The sequence below is a fragment of the Camarhynchus parvulus genome, chromosome 4 (assembly GCF_901933205.1).
Source record: "Camarhynchus parvulus chromosome 4, STF_HiC, whole genome shotgun sequence".
NCBI lineage: Eukaryota > Metazoa > Chordata > Aves > Passeriformes > Thraupidae > Camarhynchus > Camarhynchus parvulus.
Genome location: NC_044574.1, coordinates 44,924,003 through 44,938,773, shown reverse-complemented (window position 1 = coordinate 44,938,773; position 14,771 = coordinate 44,924,003). Strand labels below are relative to the sequence as shown.

Below are 14,771 nucleotides of genomic sequence, written 5' to 3'. Positions count from 1 at the left end.
AATATTCTGAGTTGGAAGGCACCCGCAATCATCATAGAGTCTGGCTCCTGGCCCTGCACAAGGCAACCCCAAAAATCCCTTTTTTATCCCAAAAGGGAAAAAAGCATCTTAAATCACCAGTGGTACTGTTTTAAATAATGACCACAATACTCACAAAAACTGCTGTAGCCGTAGAAAGTTCATCAAGAATTTGCAAATTGATGGCTGATTTACAAATAAGATATTGAAGTCATCAAGCAAATTGTTCTAAAGAAGCCATCTACCCAAATTCTGATGATGCAGTAAGAAATAGGCTACAGAAAAGCTGAGCCACAGAGACTTGGTAAATTTTCTGCCCCATTAACTCGCAGTGAGTTCATCTTTGGGATGAAATCTTCACACTGCTAAAGGCCTGATTATGCTAAAATAAATGTGATCAGATACAGAAAATGTTCATTACAAATTCAATGCCCAATCCAAAAGGGTTTGGATCAGACCTCTGCACTACACTTACAGTTCACGGCTTCAGAGTCCTTAAAGGCAGAAAAAGAACAACTTACCATTCAGGTTTTCATTTTCTTGTCTGTTTCTGATAGTGGTGTCTGTCAGGTGATGAACTTTTTCCTGTAAGTAAAAAAAAGCAAGCAGAAAACCAGCAGCAGAAATCAGTATTGGAAGTTTACTGTAGAAACAGTAAGACTATAAAGAGCTGAATTCTGTAGCATTCGGAACACCAAGCATCTCTCTCCTGGAAAATAATTTTAAAGGACTAAAAAATGTTTATGATGCTAATTTTAGCATTTTTATCTAAGACTCTTGTGGAGTTATCCCCACCAGCAGTAACGTAAAATGATTCTGGCATTACATTACAGATTCTTGGGTGTTCTTTTCTGTTTGTTTGGGGTTGTTTTAGTTTTTTTTGGAAAAGCAATTTTTCCCCAAAAATCCAAGTGAAGGACAAAAAACTGCAGTGACAGCATGAAGTCAGTTCATCATGTTTATAGAGGACTAAGAAGAAAGGACTTTTCTACGGAGCAATACCAAAGAGAACTCACACATGCAATGCAGGGTAAAAACCACCACTACAAAGCAGCTTTTTTCCTGAAGCACTGAAAACAGGCCAAGTAAATCTGGATATGGATATCTTATATCTGAAATATGGATATCTTATAGTTCACCAAGGAAAAGAAAGACTTATAACTTGGTGCTGCTATCATGGTAGAGGTTAGATATGATCTTCCTCCACCAGAAATGCCCCTGACTGAGAGCAGTACCAGCAATTCATCTGCATGCTTGGCTGCAGATGGATTAGGAAGGTGGCATCCTAGTGCTGTGCTGCTGGTGCCCAGATTGGGAAAGGGCCCTCAAACTGTTCCGGGCCCTTGCACTTTTGCTGTTAAGTGTTCCACTGTGATGACAAAGCTCAGATTTTCAAGTAGATGCAAACACAAAGAGCACTCTCCTTGCTGGCAGCATCTGATAGCTCTTTCACTCTGAAAAGCAGCAGACTAGCTTTGCTTTTCCTTTCTCTACTAAATGACATAAAGGACAACAAGAAATTATTTTTGTTAAGGCATGATCTCATATAAAACAAGGGCATAACCTCTTCCTCCATGTGTCTTTTTAGAAGTAATTAACAAATCTCCTCTCCATGACTTACAGCTTTGATGCAGTTCTTTCAGTGACTCAGTGTGTGGGCTTTTGTAAATCCTGTTTTTGTGCACCTCAATTTGCTCCATACATTGAATACAAAGGAGCTGCAGAGCATTGCCAACAATTGTGGATTTCACTAAGTATATTCAACTCTTTCAGACAGGCATAAAGCCTGGTGTAAGTTAATACACTGTAATTGCCAAAATAAATGTATGCTTGATATAGTCAGGTTTTTTTAGCTGACACTGCTTAGTAGCACATTTGGTTTGGTGACATAAGGTTTGTGGTTTCATGAAAGATGCACATCACCCAACAGTGTAAAACACAAGTCTTAGGAGAACAGCATATTTAACTCTGGACTTAAACCAAATTCAGAAAACCTCTCAACCAACAGTGGAAACAGGTATCTAGAAGATTCAGAACCATAACCAGCAAGCTTCTTGGGAGCTGATTTGCAGAGAAATCATGATTATTACTTTTCACCTCATATGCAGGAGCCAAAACACAAGAACTTGCTTTTAGAACATCTGAACAAGATTTCTATCAAGGAACAAATTTCAAACTCATACCTGTTGAGTGGATGGTAGTCTCTGCTTTTTGTTCTGCCACTGTTTAAATCTGTCAAGGGCTTCATCCACAGAAATTGCCCCATTTTTCACCTGTTTCTGCAAGTGGATGAGTTCTTCCTGCTCAGAAGGGATCTTGTGTACCACAGTGCTGTAAGTTACTGCCTCAGTGTGGCCTCTGTGTGCTTCTACAACAAAATGTACAAAGTGAGAAATGCAACAAATCAGTGAGGATTCTACCATTACTCTCTTGCAGCAGAGCAGCATCCCAAACATTTCTTTCATTACTACTGCCCTGGTCCATGGATTCTCCATTAGTCTTGGTTCATAAAATCATTTCCTTCTAGCACTACAGTTACAGTACTGACATTTTAAAGGAAATGGTTGCGATAGAAAATATCCACAGCACCTTTTTATCCTTTCTTCTTCAACATCACACATTACATATCGCAAAAGTTGTGGATAAAATTTGGTCAGGAAGCATCATGAACTTTTAAAAGATTGCCTTCCTCCAAGGAAGGAAATACATTATTAAATAGATTGCAGCACCAAGAAAACACTGCAGCCCAGTGTTCCTGGAGATTATGGTACATACACAGCTGAAGGGAGATGGGCATTATCAGATTCACAGCTTGCTCCAGGGAGGTGTAGCACTGCTTCTCCCCAGGAGATACTGGAATGGCTGATGCAGAACACATGAGCAGCCATGGAACAGGGGCTCTGAGCCCTCTGTGAGGCTGTTGCACCCATTTCACTGCATGGGGAGTGTGGCCAGGATAAAAGTTTAATCCATCAATATGATTTGGGTCAGTTTTTCTGTTCCATCATGCACCGCTATCTTCATTTCAAGCAAGGAAGGATTGTTCAAAGGGGTACCATTAATGTAATCTATAGCAGCAACATTGTAATGTGCTACAACTCAAATAACAACTGGACTGCCACAAGTAATCAACTTTACATGCATCTTGGGGTACCCAGAAGAGAACTGTTGCTCTCCCCACTTCTGTCTTTCCATGGCTGGAATTACTGCACAGCTGAGCCCTCCTGTCCTTCCTTGCCTTGGCTTTAATCACAATCATGAAGGGAAACAGAAAAGTGTAAAGTAATTCTGACTCTACAAATCTTTCCTACAAGACTATAACTTTTAGTCTTCTTTCTTTAATCTGATCTCTTAATGCTGCAATACCATTAAGGATATAAATCGTAGGTGGCAAAACAGATGCTAAATCACCCAAAATCAAGTCACAGCAAAACTCTGCTAGCTCCACTGAAAAATATCACGGCAGTTAAAGAGCTAAATTAAATTCTGTACCAGGGTTCCTGGCCTCGCAGTATGTCCTGCTGTTGTCACTGGTCACTCGACAGGCCTTTTGCTGGAACACTGCAACAAAATTAGGAATATAAGGAATGGCAATAAAATGGCAATAGAAACCATCACATTCTCAATGAAGGAAGGAGACTCATAAAAACAGGCTGGAATACATTTTTTGTTCTAGTCAAAGAGTATTTTTCAACCCACTTGTCAGTCTAATGCTAATTACTCAAAAAATTGTTCTGTTGCACAGAATGGCAGGATTACTGATGTTACAGAAACCATTACAAGACACTTTGAAGAAAATTAAAAGGATTTATCACACTAGCATATTATGTGTCTAGAAGAAACAGCAGAATCTCAGAGTTCTGCAGATGGTATAGACACTTTAGCCTGTTCCTTATTTTATGAGGAAAACTCAGGCAGAATAAACACAATAGTACCAGGTGAGAATAGTGACACTGCTGAAAAAAGGATGTGTGTATGTTTGTGTGTACTTTTTCAAGCACTAGAAACAGCAAAGCACAGCCCCTCTGTTAGAGCAGCCCATCATTCCCACTCCTATGAAGTGCCCAGAGTGGATACACCCTGCAATGCAGCGCTCAAACTTTTGCTGGCAGCATATGTAACACCCAGAAGGTGGGAATTGCTCAGTTTCTGACATAGCCTGTGTAGCAGTTGCTTTCTCTCAAGTCTCAGTTCTGATTTTCACTAAACAAATTGACATTCTGGAACCTAGAATAATTCCAATTAAGTAATCCTCTGTCATCACTGCAATGCAGCAAATGTGCCAGTTCAATGGAGCAAATATTTTCCTGGGGACCAAGGCCCAGCCCAAGGGAGCTCTGCTGAAGCAGCAGAGCAGGCACGCTCTCACTTATGCCCCTAGCTCAGCCAAACACTGATAGATTTCAACTTTTTAAATACTTCTCTGTAATTACCAAAGAATCCTACTAAGTATGTTTGCAGTGTTTTCTTTTCTACTTGAAATAATATTCTCCTTTAAAAGATGAAATAAAAGCAATGAGAGCACAGAGGTAATGCAGGCAGCCTGAATTTTACTGCATAAGGAGGAGAAGGGACGTACTCAACAATGTGCCTGATTGGAAAGCACTTTAATTGATAGGCTTTGAAATTTCTGCTGAGTTTTGCAGTGTTGGAGTAATCAGAAATGGAATTACTCTTCCAGTGAAAAGTAAAATTGTTAAAACCACTTTATGTGCTGCATCTTGCTGAAATGATTTTAGTTGGCAGCAAGTATTCAGTGTGGGTGAGGTCAGTGAAAACAAACGCCTGCTTCTGGAATGCCTGGAAAGGCAGGAACACTCCACTGTACTACTGCCATAAATTTAGGGAAAACTCTGGCAATTCACCCTTTCATTCCCACATTCCAATTACTTATGAACTACTTGAACACAGTAGGGAAATAAAAGATACAGGTAATCTTGCACAGTGATATATTCCATTATTTTTTTAATGGAAGATAAAGTAAATATTCCTTCAGTAAAGTGACATTAATATAGCAAATTTTGAAAGTGTCAGAATGTCACAGTCCTTCAAGTAAGGCTATATATATATTTTCTGGGCCTGTCTGGCACAGATAGTCTGATTAAAATGTTTCAGTACTTCTATCATACTTACTGTGCACCCTTCAATAACATCTGTATGATCAGAAGGAGAATCCTTTTGGACTTTTACTCATGTTATGACTGGCTAAAGTACCAGTTAAAATCTACTTATTAAATGTCCTGACCCTATACATGCCATTTAATTTTTGTCTACAACAAACTTCTGTTGCAGTTTCTCAGAATTAAAGGAGGCTGAGAGAGCTAATAAGTAATTCCACTTCATTCCTTCTCCTCTCTTCAGCTGCTACAGAATACAGATGAAGTTCTTTGCAAGCCCTAAATACATTTTTATGTCTCAGGCAGTAAGACCTCTCTTTAGGAATATAATGGAACCTCAATAGTCTTCCAGCAAAGCAAACTCAGAGAGAATGAAACTACTGCAATATTTTCTAATAGGACATGAAACCAGAAAACAACATTTAAAAAGTGGGACAAAATACAAATTTTGTGGCAAATATGCAAAGCTCTGGGAAAATCCCTAATCTAAGTCTTGGAAAGTGAGTGGGATCCAAGGAATTCTGAATTGCCTGTTTTATCTCAGACTAACTAAAGATGTTGTTTCAGGCTGTCTGCACATGCAGGTAAATAATGCTATGAGGCTGGAAATTTGGTTAATATCTTCATGGTTAGCAGTACAAAAGGGTTAGAAAAATTTGAAATCTAAGTCTTTTGTGTATAATTCTGAACTAAGAAGACCATCTTATAGTAACAAACTGCAAGAAACTGTGGTGAATATAAAGGGTCTAGAAAAAGAGACTGAAAGTTTTTACAGTAGCTGCAGGTTGACAAAAGGGACAGGAATTTGATTTTCAGAATTAATTGAATTTCTAACACAAAGCTGTAATATTAAGGAGTCACAGATGCACTATGACATTTAAAAATTGGTTAGTGACATAATTAGGAACACAGGAAATCAAAACAAGGGACGAGTTAGATCATGGGAGAGAAGAACTCATATCAGCTCAGAGGCAATGATCAACTAAGATATGGTTTCTAATTTATATTTTACTTTACTCATCTCAGCTATGAGGGATGTTGCCTGATTTGTTGAATTGGCAACATTACCTCTAAAAATGAAATGAGAGTTTCCACTATGCACTAGTGATTCAATCACAGCTAGACTGATGAACCTACCCTCTGAAAGAACATATGAGCTAATCACACCTAATACATACTTACTTGACACTTTCAGTAGCACAAACACAAAGGAGAAAAGACAGTGATTAAAACAATCTATCAATAAATATCACTATTTTGATTTCAGCTTGCTTAGGAAATTCAAGATGCATTTATTCATCAGCTTCATTGAGCTGATGTTCCAAACAAAATTATCTATTACTGTTTTCCTTAGGAAAGATTTAAAATTTAAATACAGGAAAACAAAATCTTTATATGAACACGTGGCTAAGTGATAATTCAAATTAATTAGTACACTAGGGTTTCACTTAGTAACACAACTCAGTTGCAAATTACAGTGGGTTTGCAAGCTGCCTCCTTGTTCTTTGTAGGTTTTTGCTTCATTCATTTTAGAATCATCATGTAATTAATTCGTGATTAATGGAAGAATGGAGAGGGAGGGGTGAATTATTGTTTAGGATATTTTGCAGGGAGAGACTTCTGCCTTTGTCCATTCAATTTTTTCCACATTACTTAAACATTTTAACATTTAAACTGTGTATGCATAGCACCTAGGCAAATAAAACCTCTAAGTTCTTTTTTCTGGTAGGGATTGGATTGTAAATTAGATGTAGCACAGCAAGAGATGACAAATACACAGAGAATACTAAGGAAGGAATATAGTAGAATGATGCTTATTATTCAGGAGAGGAGAACTCTGCAGATGTTCTTTCACATTTTTTAGATCTATTTTCGTTTTGTCTGTTTTGTTTGCTAACACACCGAACATCACTCAGCATGAGGACTCAAGAGAGGTCACCAATGCAATGCTAACCAGTAAGTTTTGTGAGAGATGATTAATGAAGACTCCCAAAATTTATACAAAATATTTCACATATTCAAAATGAAAACAAAAAATTCCAGTGGCTCATAACATGAAATCAACTAAGGAAATGGGACCTTGTAAACAGACTTTTTTCTTTTCACAAGTCAAGGCAGCTGAGCATGGATTAAAAGCATATCATCATGGCTCAAGAATCTGATCTAGGTAGGTCCAGGCATTGTGGAGAAGGGTTGGCTGTATGGTGCAAGGCAACAAAGGCTCAAGTCCCAGAAGCTGTCCTGTGAGGGCAGCATTGGTGTCTGGGTACATCTACACCATGATGAGACAAAGGGAAAAAGACTGAGCAGCTTTAAGTGCATCAGTGCAGGAAAATGAGTAATCACATCTACACTGGTACAGGAATTCTGATCAGGCCTAAATGGGCAGCCTGACACTCAAGAGGTTTTTGAGAACACACAACAGGGATTTCATCAGAATAAAGACTAGGTGATGCCAAGTGCCCCTGCAGAAATACCAACCTGCCACATTGCTCCCTTACATTGCTGGGGCTTTTCAGTGACAGTGTCACATCCACTCACCCTAATTCCCCAGGCTATTGCCAGCCTCTACCTTCCACCATTGTTTAGTTGGCTGAGAATGAACCACTACATTTTCTCAGACCAAAAGCAAAATTATTTTAAAAGGAATTACAGTGTAATGATGATGTGAAAATCTGAATCCAAAAATAAACATATGCTCACCAGCAATTCCCTTCACAATTTGCAGTGAGATTCTGAGTCTGACAAATATGAGCTCAAATCTGTTAAAATCCCAGCAACTTTGGTCACAGAGGGACCTCAGGAGACTCTACAGAGATGACTCCCCTACACAGAAGCAAGATAATATAAATATTACCAGAACCCCCTCCTTACAGAGGAGGTAAAGAGTGAGTGAGTGAGTGAGTGAGGTGAGTGAGTGAGTGAGTGAGTGAGTGAGTGAGTGAGTGAGTGAGTGAGTGAGTGAGAAGAAGAGGCACCAGCTAGTTTAAGGAACTGTTCAGAGGGTGGTGCCAATGTACTATGCACCCCAGTACCATACACAATGAAAACAGCCCTCACATCTCTGCTCTTGTCAGAATTTGAACTTAGTGCATCATGGAAGCTGGAAGGACTTTAGTGACATACTCAAGGAGTATTTGAGCCAGGGTGTAAAACCTGAATATACTTCTTTAGTCCCATTTTTCTTGAGTAGAGAAAAGCAAAAAGGGAAGGACTCTATGCATGTTTTTACTAGAAATATGGTATTTGGAACAGTTTGGTTTGCAGTCAGACAGCATCCCATAAATATTTTTTTCTCTCTGCACCTTATTCAGTACTTGTTTCAATCTACCAAAGTTCAGATAGCAAAAAATCTGACTGAATGAAGACAGTGGGTGAAGCTGGTATATCACTCCCAACCAGGACTGTAAAAACAGTCTAAGTGTCAGCCAAAGAGTACTTCCTAGTATTTCATTCATGGAAAAACACCCTTAAGTTAGGAATACATAATGAAATTCGTCTGCAGTGCAGTACTTTATACTCATTGTAGGAGAGTACTACAAAATCCCTCAGTGGGACGTAAATGTTTTGCAATTTGCATGGCCTCTGAGGCTTCACTTTGGAAACCCCTGCTTTAGAGCATTTAAACAATTGGCTTAATAAGAATTACTGACTCAGGTTGTGATCACTGTATTTCCCAGTAATCAGCCTGATAAGTTTCCAAGACACTAACAGTTCTGTTCTGGATTTTATTTATTCACTTGTGGGTTTATGCTGTCTATTCTGTAGGTGAGATATTCTGCTTCCCTAAAAATATCCACTGGATGCTACTTCTTCTGCATACCCTGTGATTTTGATGAGCAATGAGAATGTTTTTCTCCACTGGAACAGTAACTGGAAAATATATTTTTCACTTCTAATTTTTAAACCTACGGTGAGGTCCCACAGACAGCTATCTTTGAATAACAAAATGTTTTCAGTGCACAGAAGAGAAAATAGATTCCTTCAGGGATTTGTGAGAGGTTTGCAAAGAAATAAAGGCTATAGCATAGGAAATTTATGCTGTTGTAGGGAAGGTATGCTTGCTGCAGAGAAACTCTTTCATACTAGTGGTCTATGATGAGAGGTAAATGATTAAACCAGGACAGTAATGTAATCCTTAACCCTGAGGGAGTCCTGGTAGGCCAGGCTTCAGAAATGGCAGGGGCATTGCAGAAACTCATGCATCTGTCCTACAACTACACAGAGGACTTTGGTTTCCAGCTCAATCAAACTTGGTATCAATAGGGAACATTAAAAATTGCACTCTAAACTGAAAACACAACACCTTCAGATGTTTACTTAACAGTTGTTTTGGCAGTAGACAATTGAACAAAACACTGAAATAACCTTCAGAGGAATACTAAGCACCTAAGGAATGGTAAGGGAGCACAGTAAGAGTGCACACCATCTGGACAATGAGCTACTTGGCACCAATTTGCAGCTCCACTGGTTGATGAGCCTTTTACACACAAGATAAAATTCTTGCAGTGGACTAAATTAAAGAACAAATCTACTCTCTGTTAATAATGCAGTCTGTTTACCAGTGTTCAATACAGCAGTTTGAATGTTCATTAAAATTTGAAAGTATAATAAATGAAACTGAGTAAAAGCGATTAGAACATTTATGGTTTAAATCTTTCAACTCCCCCATGTTTCCCAAAATTTATATGTCAGCAAATTCAAGGCAGATGCTCAAACTGTAAATTGTGGTAGTTCAGTTGTGACAACTTGCATCACAGACTGTTTATTGCCTAGGTTTTGAAGTGTAGATCTTGCTCTGAAAGTGACTCTTGTCAAGTCCCATGTTTGCTTTCTACTAATCAACAGTTTCCCTATCCTGCTCTGCAGAACACCAAGTGCGATAATCTACGGGGAGCAGGCTTTCTGCCCAGTGTAAACTTGATATTCCATGTATTTGAAAGCTGCTAATTACAAAGAAAGATATTTGCTTGCTTTCTTCTTTGCTGCTATTCTCATGGAAGCATCACCACTTTTGTTTAAAGGAGACATCAGTCTTTTGTGATGTCATGGCCTTCATTCAATGTGTGGTGAAAGCACTCACGGAAATTTAGCCATTTAATTTCTCCAGATGGATATAAAAATAAATTTAAGAGTCACCTGCATGCAATCAAGGAGGCAAAGGGCATTTCTGCTATGCAATGCTTACTTCCCTCCACCAAATAAATGAGCCCATCTATGGGTACATAAAGTACAAGAAAAAAATGCTCCTCTTGCATATCTGCATGGCACAATCAGCCTCTGCCATCCTTGGGGCATGAAACTTTTCATGAACTCCCAAAGTACACGGGGATCCATCTGTGAGCAAATGTGTAGCCTTAACACAGCCCCTCTCTGTGCATCATACTCCATTCTGCTTTTCCACAGGACCTCTCTTACTGAATGCCAGAAGGGAACAGCTCTGAAGACCAACCAGAACTGTGCAGTGAAGACAATCTGTTTCTTACAGGGATATTAAATAATTTGTTTTAGAAATTAAAAGGTATTTAGCATATAGAAAGTGAATATAGAGGAGGGAAGGATGGCTCAGTTAAGCAAGTAGAAGTTGCTCTGCAGGACAGTTCTTCTCTTTCCAACAAAGCCCTGGCCAAAGCTCAGACAAGTCATTTAAGGCAGCAATCCAGCTTGCACTGCCTGATATCAGAGTACTGACCAGACACAGTGAGGATTTAATTTGAAGTTCTGAGAACTCTTAGTGGCCACTGAAATCAATGGTGTCTCTGCTTTAAATGAGTAAAGTGTTATGTAATTTTGTTCACCTCAAGAATCTTAGTTACTTCATACTGGGCATCCCAAAACTCAGTGGATGCAGAATCAAAGGGTTTGTAACAGGAGGGTCTGAAATAACACATAGGGCCTAGGAGCAGGCATGAATTATATTTTAAACAAAATGAGAATGAAAAACAATGAAGATTTTTTATGCTCACCCATTTTAAGCACTAGATGAAATGAAAGAAAATATCTGAGATAAATAGCTGCATATAGCGACCTACTTATTACTGTATTGAAATGTTCCTGGCAGGGAGAAAGGGGAAAACTACCTCAATTCTAACTTTTTGATTATTTGACTTTGCAATATCTGCAATATATTTATATAATAGATGAAAACAGATGCCAAAACCACCATCAATTTATTTGCTGGATAAAAAATGTGTATATGCATAACTAGAGTATTTTACACTGTTAAAATTATATAGGAAGGACTGCAGAGACATGCAGGTTTTAATGATGGACTGGAATGAAGTTTCCCGGTTCATACAGATGAAACAATTTTTTTAATCAAATATAAGCAGTCCTAAAATAATAAATTGGAAACTGGAATGTTGCTGGACTAGAGAGAGAATTTTTTAACCAGTGTGGAGGAAAACATTGCCAATCCAAGTAGCAAGAAAAAAAATTTTCAGCTGAAGATACATCCCTTCTGTCTAGAATTTCACTAGCTATTTCAGGAATCCCTGGACAAAAATGAGACATTCTAGGTCTGGAACCAGCAGGATAGGTAGGATAACAGACACCTGAGTGGTCAGCTGAAGCTTTCTTGAAGTGTTTCCATTTTTCCTCATGAATTGTTTAGCAAATGAACATGAGTCAGAGGCTGATTTCACAGAACTACTGGAAAATAATCTGTCTACCACTACATGTTCATGAAAGCAAAGGTAAAAAACCTCTGTGTGTGAACATATGAATATATGTATATACACATGGGGAACCACAGCCCCCTCAGAGCAGCTCCTCTGATAGCATCTGCCTTAGCCAATAAACAAAGCAGAAACACTCCAGTACCATAAAAGGCAGTAAAAGCCATCTCCCAAATAGAGCATCTCCACTAAGGGTTTCCAAGTCACTGGACTGTCTATGGTGACAGTGGACCAAGATTTGAGACGCTGCTCCAGCAACCTCAGTAAAAGCAGCCATTTCATGACTTCTGTAGCTTTTACAGGCCCCCTATGCCCATCCATTCTTGGATTACACTGCAATGATTTATACTTGTATCTCCTGAATATGCTGAAGAAAGAGAAACTTAATGACGAATGCATTAGCCCATGCGTTCTGGCCCTAACCTGGAGTTACACAGTCTGGAGCAAGAGAGCTAGCTAGGAAGAATAAAAGAAACCACTGACTCAGATAGGCATGAAAGAGGAGGTGCTACTCTGTATTTAGTGGGATGTTTTGGGTAGTATTATTTCTGTTCTAGTGTAAAACATGCACAGCATGAAGTAAGCAACCTAATAGTGTCCTTTGACAGCCTATTTTTTTACCATCTATTCTTATACATTGGCAGGCTTTTGTAGAAGAGGGTGGGGATGCAGGTAGGATGGATTTTGGGACTTACAAAGAGATCTCTGCAGTAGATCCACTGAATTCCTTTTGTTACTTTCAAGCTTGGTTTCAGTCTGAATTGGATTACAAAGATATCTGAAATCCCTTCTGGTCTTGTATTTCCATGAAATAGCTCAAAAGAGTTTCCCAGTTTTCATAGAAGTGGTAAAAAGACATAATTTTTCCTTCAAGAAATATAATGATCCTATCTAGAAACGCCCATTCCTAGCACCTCAAATTGGAGAAAAGGTATTTGAAAGAGAAAGGCATTTGAAAGAAGAAGGTATTTGAAAGAGGAATCCTCACACAGGCATTTATCCCAGAAAAGAAAATTCTTCTCATCAGAAGAAAAAAAAATCAAAGAGAGAGATTTCAGCCTTAAGTAAAACCATTTTGATAAAGAAACTGGAAAGAAAGGCAATTCAAATAGCACATTCTACATTGCATTGCTGTAACATACACACTCACAGCTAGCCCAGCAATTCTTCATTTTCTATCATATTGTCATAATTTTTTAAAAGCTAAATAAAAACTGTGATACTTTGATGCAAACTGAAAAATTATTCAGAGATGTTCTCAGCTCATTTGAAGGGTGAGAATAGGTTGACTGAAACAAACGTGTTGGTTTGAAGGCAGCTGAACAGGGATCTTAGTCTTTTAGAAAATGTTACTGCTCAAAGAGAAGAGACCAAGAGAAGAGACTACATTCCCCAGAAAATATTTACACGGCAGCAGCACCAACCTTGTACAATGTAGGGAATGTTCTCCTCCCTGACCAGCGAGCACGCGGCCCGGGGCGCAGGGGCTGGCGGCCTGTTCATGATGAAGGATCTGCAGTGCTTCCTTTTCTCCTCCTCCTGCTCCTCCTGCCCCAGGATGAGGTCGTACACTCCTTCATCCTGTGCCACACAAGTGTAGGGGTGCTCCTCCTCAGTGTCTTTCTCACAGCTACCTTGGTTTTCTCCACAGTATGGGGTTGGGATTCCATCACCCCACTCTCGTTTACTCCTGTCCACCACAAAAGTCCTCTCTGAAAAAGGAAGGTACTATGTTGCACATACAGGATAAAGAGAGGAGATGATGACATGTTAAAGCTTTAGAGTTTCCTAATGTAGCGCAGAGACCTCATTTCACTTCTAAACTAAAGCACGCTCATTTTCAGAGGCTTCTGATCATCTAACTCAGTAGAGAGGATGTCCCAAAGGAATAATTCCAACTTCAGGGCCTCTTCATGATTTCACACCTGATTATCAAATGTAGATGCTTAGCTATTAGCCACAAAAAAAGGGATTTATTTGCAGAAACACTGAGTGCCCCAGTTGCTCTCATGAGAGTTACACCAACATGTAACTAACATGTAACTCATGGTTAAGCCAAGTAAGAGGTACGTGTGGCCCTTGGCATTCTGGAAAGTCAAGCTGTTTGTTACGTGTTGCAAAAATGACTTAAGAATTGAAACTTAATTTAGGAAATGTTGGATTTTGTGTTTCCTACCTCTTCAATATCCCACAGAGTTTTGAGGACTTTACTGTGGGCCAAGGTGAACAAGAAATTGAAAAGCCCTTTACAATGTAGGTAGAACGTATGACTTCTTACAATCTATGCTAAGACTACCAAACCCTCTCCCCTCCAAAAACTTCCACCTCTCTCTGTATTCCCTATACTTCAGATATTTCATAGTACTACTACTCAGAACTTACTTTTCTCTAGTTGCTGCCTTTTACAGCATTAAAAGGCATTGTTGGTTTCCCCGATACTTGGGTTTGTTTTGATTTGCCTTAAAACACCCACAAACTGCTGAGTTAGAAGCTGTCACTGTGTCTGGTGTTCCCATAAATGTTTATAACTTCCTTGGCATGATTACCCATCTTTCCTGCAAAAACAGTAGACCTGTTGCCTGGAATCCTTGTACTGACTCATGTTTCCCTCGTGCTGTAATTTACTGCCTGCACATACGTGTATCTGCTAAATTCGGCTGTGGCCACTACTGGTGTTTTCAATCCTTTAGCTGCTATTTAAAGAATTACCTGTTTATTTGGTTCAGAGGGGATAAACAACCTTTATAAGTGGGATATATTTGTTATGGGATGTATTAATAATAGTATGTACCATTAACATGCATTCTTGCTGAGATAAATATTTTAAAACCACAAGTGGTGTTAATACACCTGCCGTGTATAATATGAATAATATTTTATTTCCAGGTCACTATATAAGTTCTGTTTCCTTCTCTGTAGGATATTCTTTTTTTCAACTCCCACAGGGGGCACTCTCAGG

The 14,771-nt window shown here is 39.0% G+C and overlaps 1 protein-coding gene across 1 annotated transcript in view; it reads right to left on the bottom strand.

The window, feature by feature from the left end:
• Positions 1-14,771, bottom strand: part of BANK1 (B cell scaffold protein with ankyrin repeats 1) — a 132,460-nt gene that overhangs the window by 6,027 nt on the left and 111,662 nt on the right. The window contains exons 11-14 of the mRNA XM_030948002.1: positions 13,237-13,524; positions 3,511-3,579; positions 2,202-2,386; positions 540-603 (exon numbers count right to left, since the gene is read on the bottom strand). Coding sequence (XP_030803862.1) covers positions 540-603; positions 2,202-2,386; positions 3,511-3,579; positions 13,237-13,524 — 606 coding nt within the window. The remainder of the gene's footprint in view (positions 1-539; positions 604-2,201; positions 2,387-3,510; positions 3,580-13,236; positions 13,525-14,771) is intronic.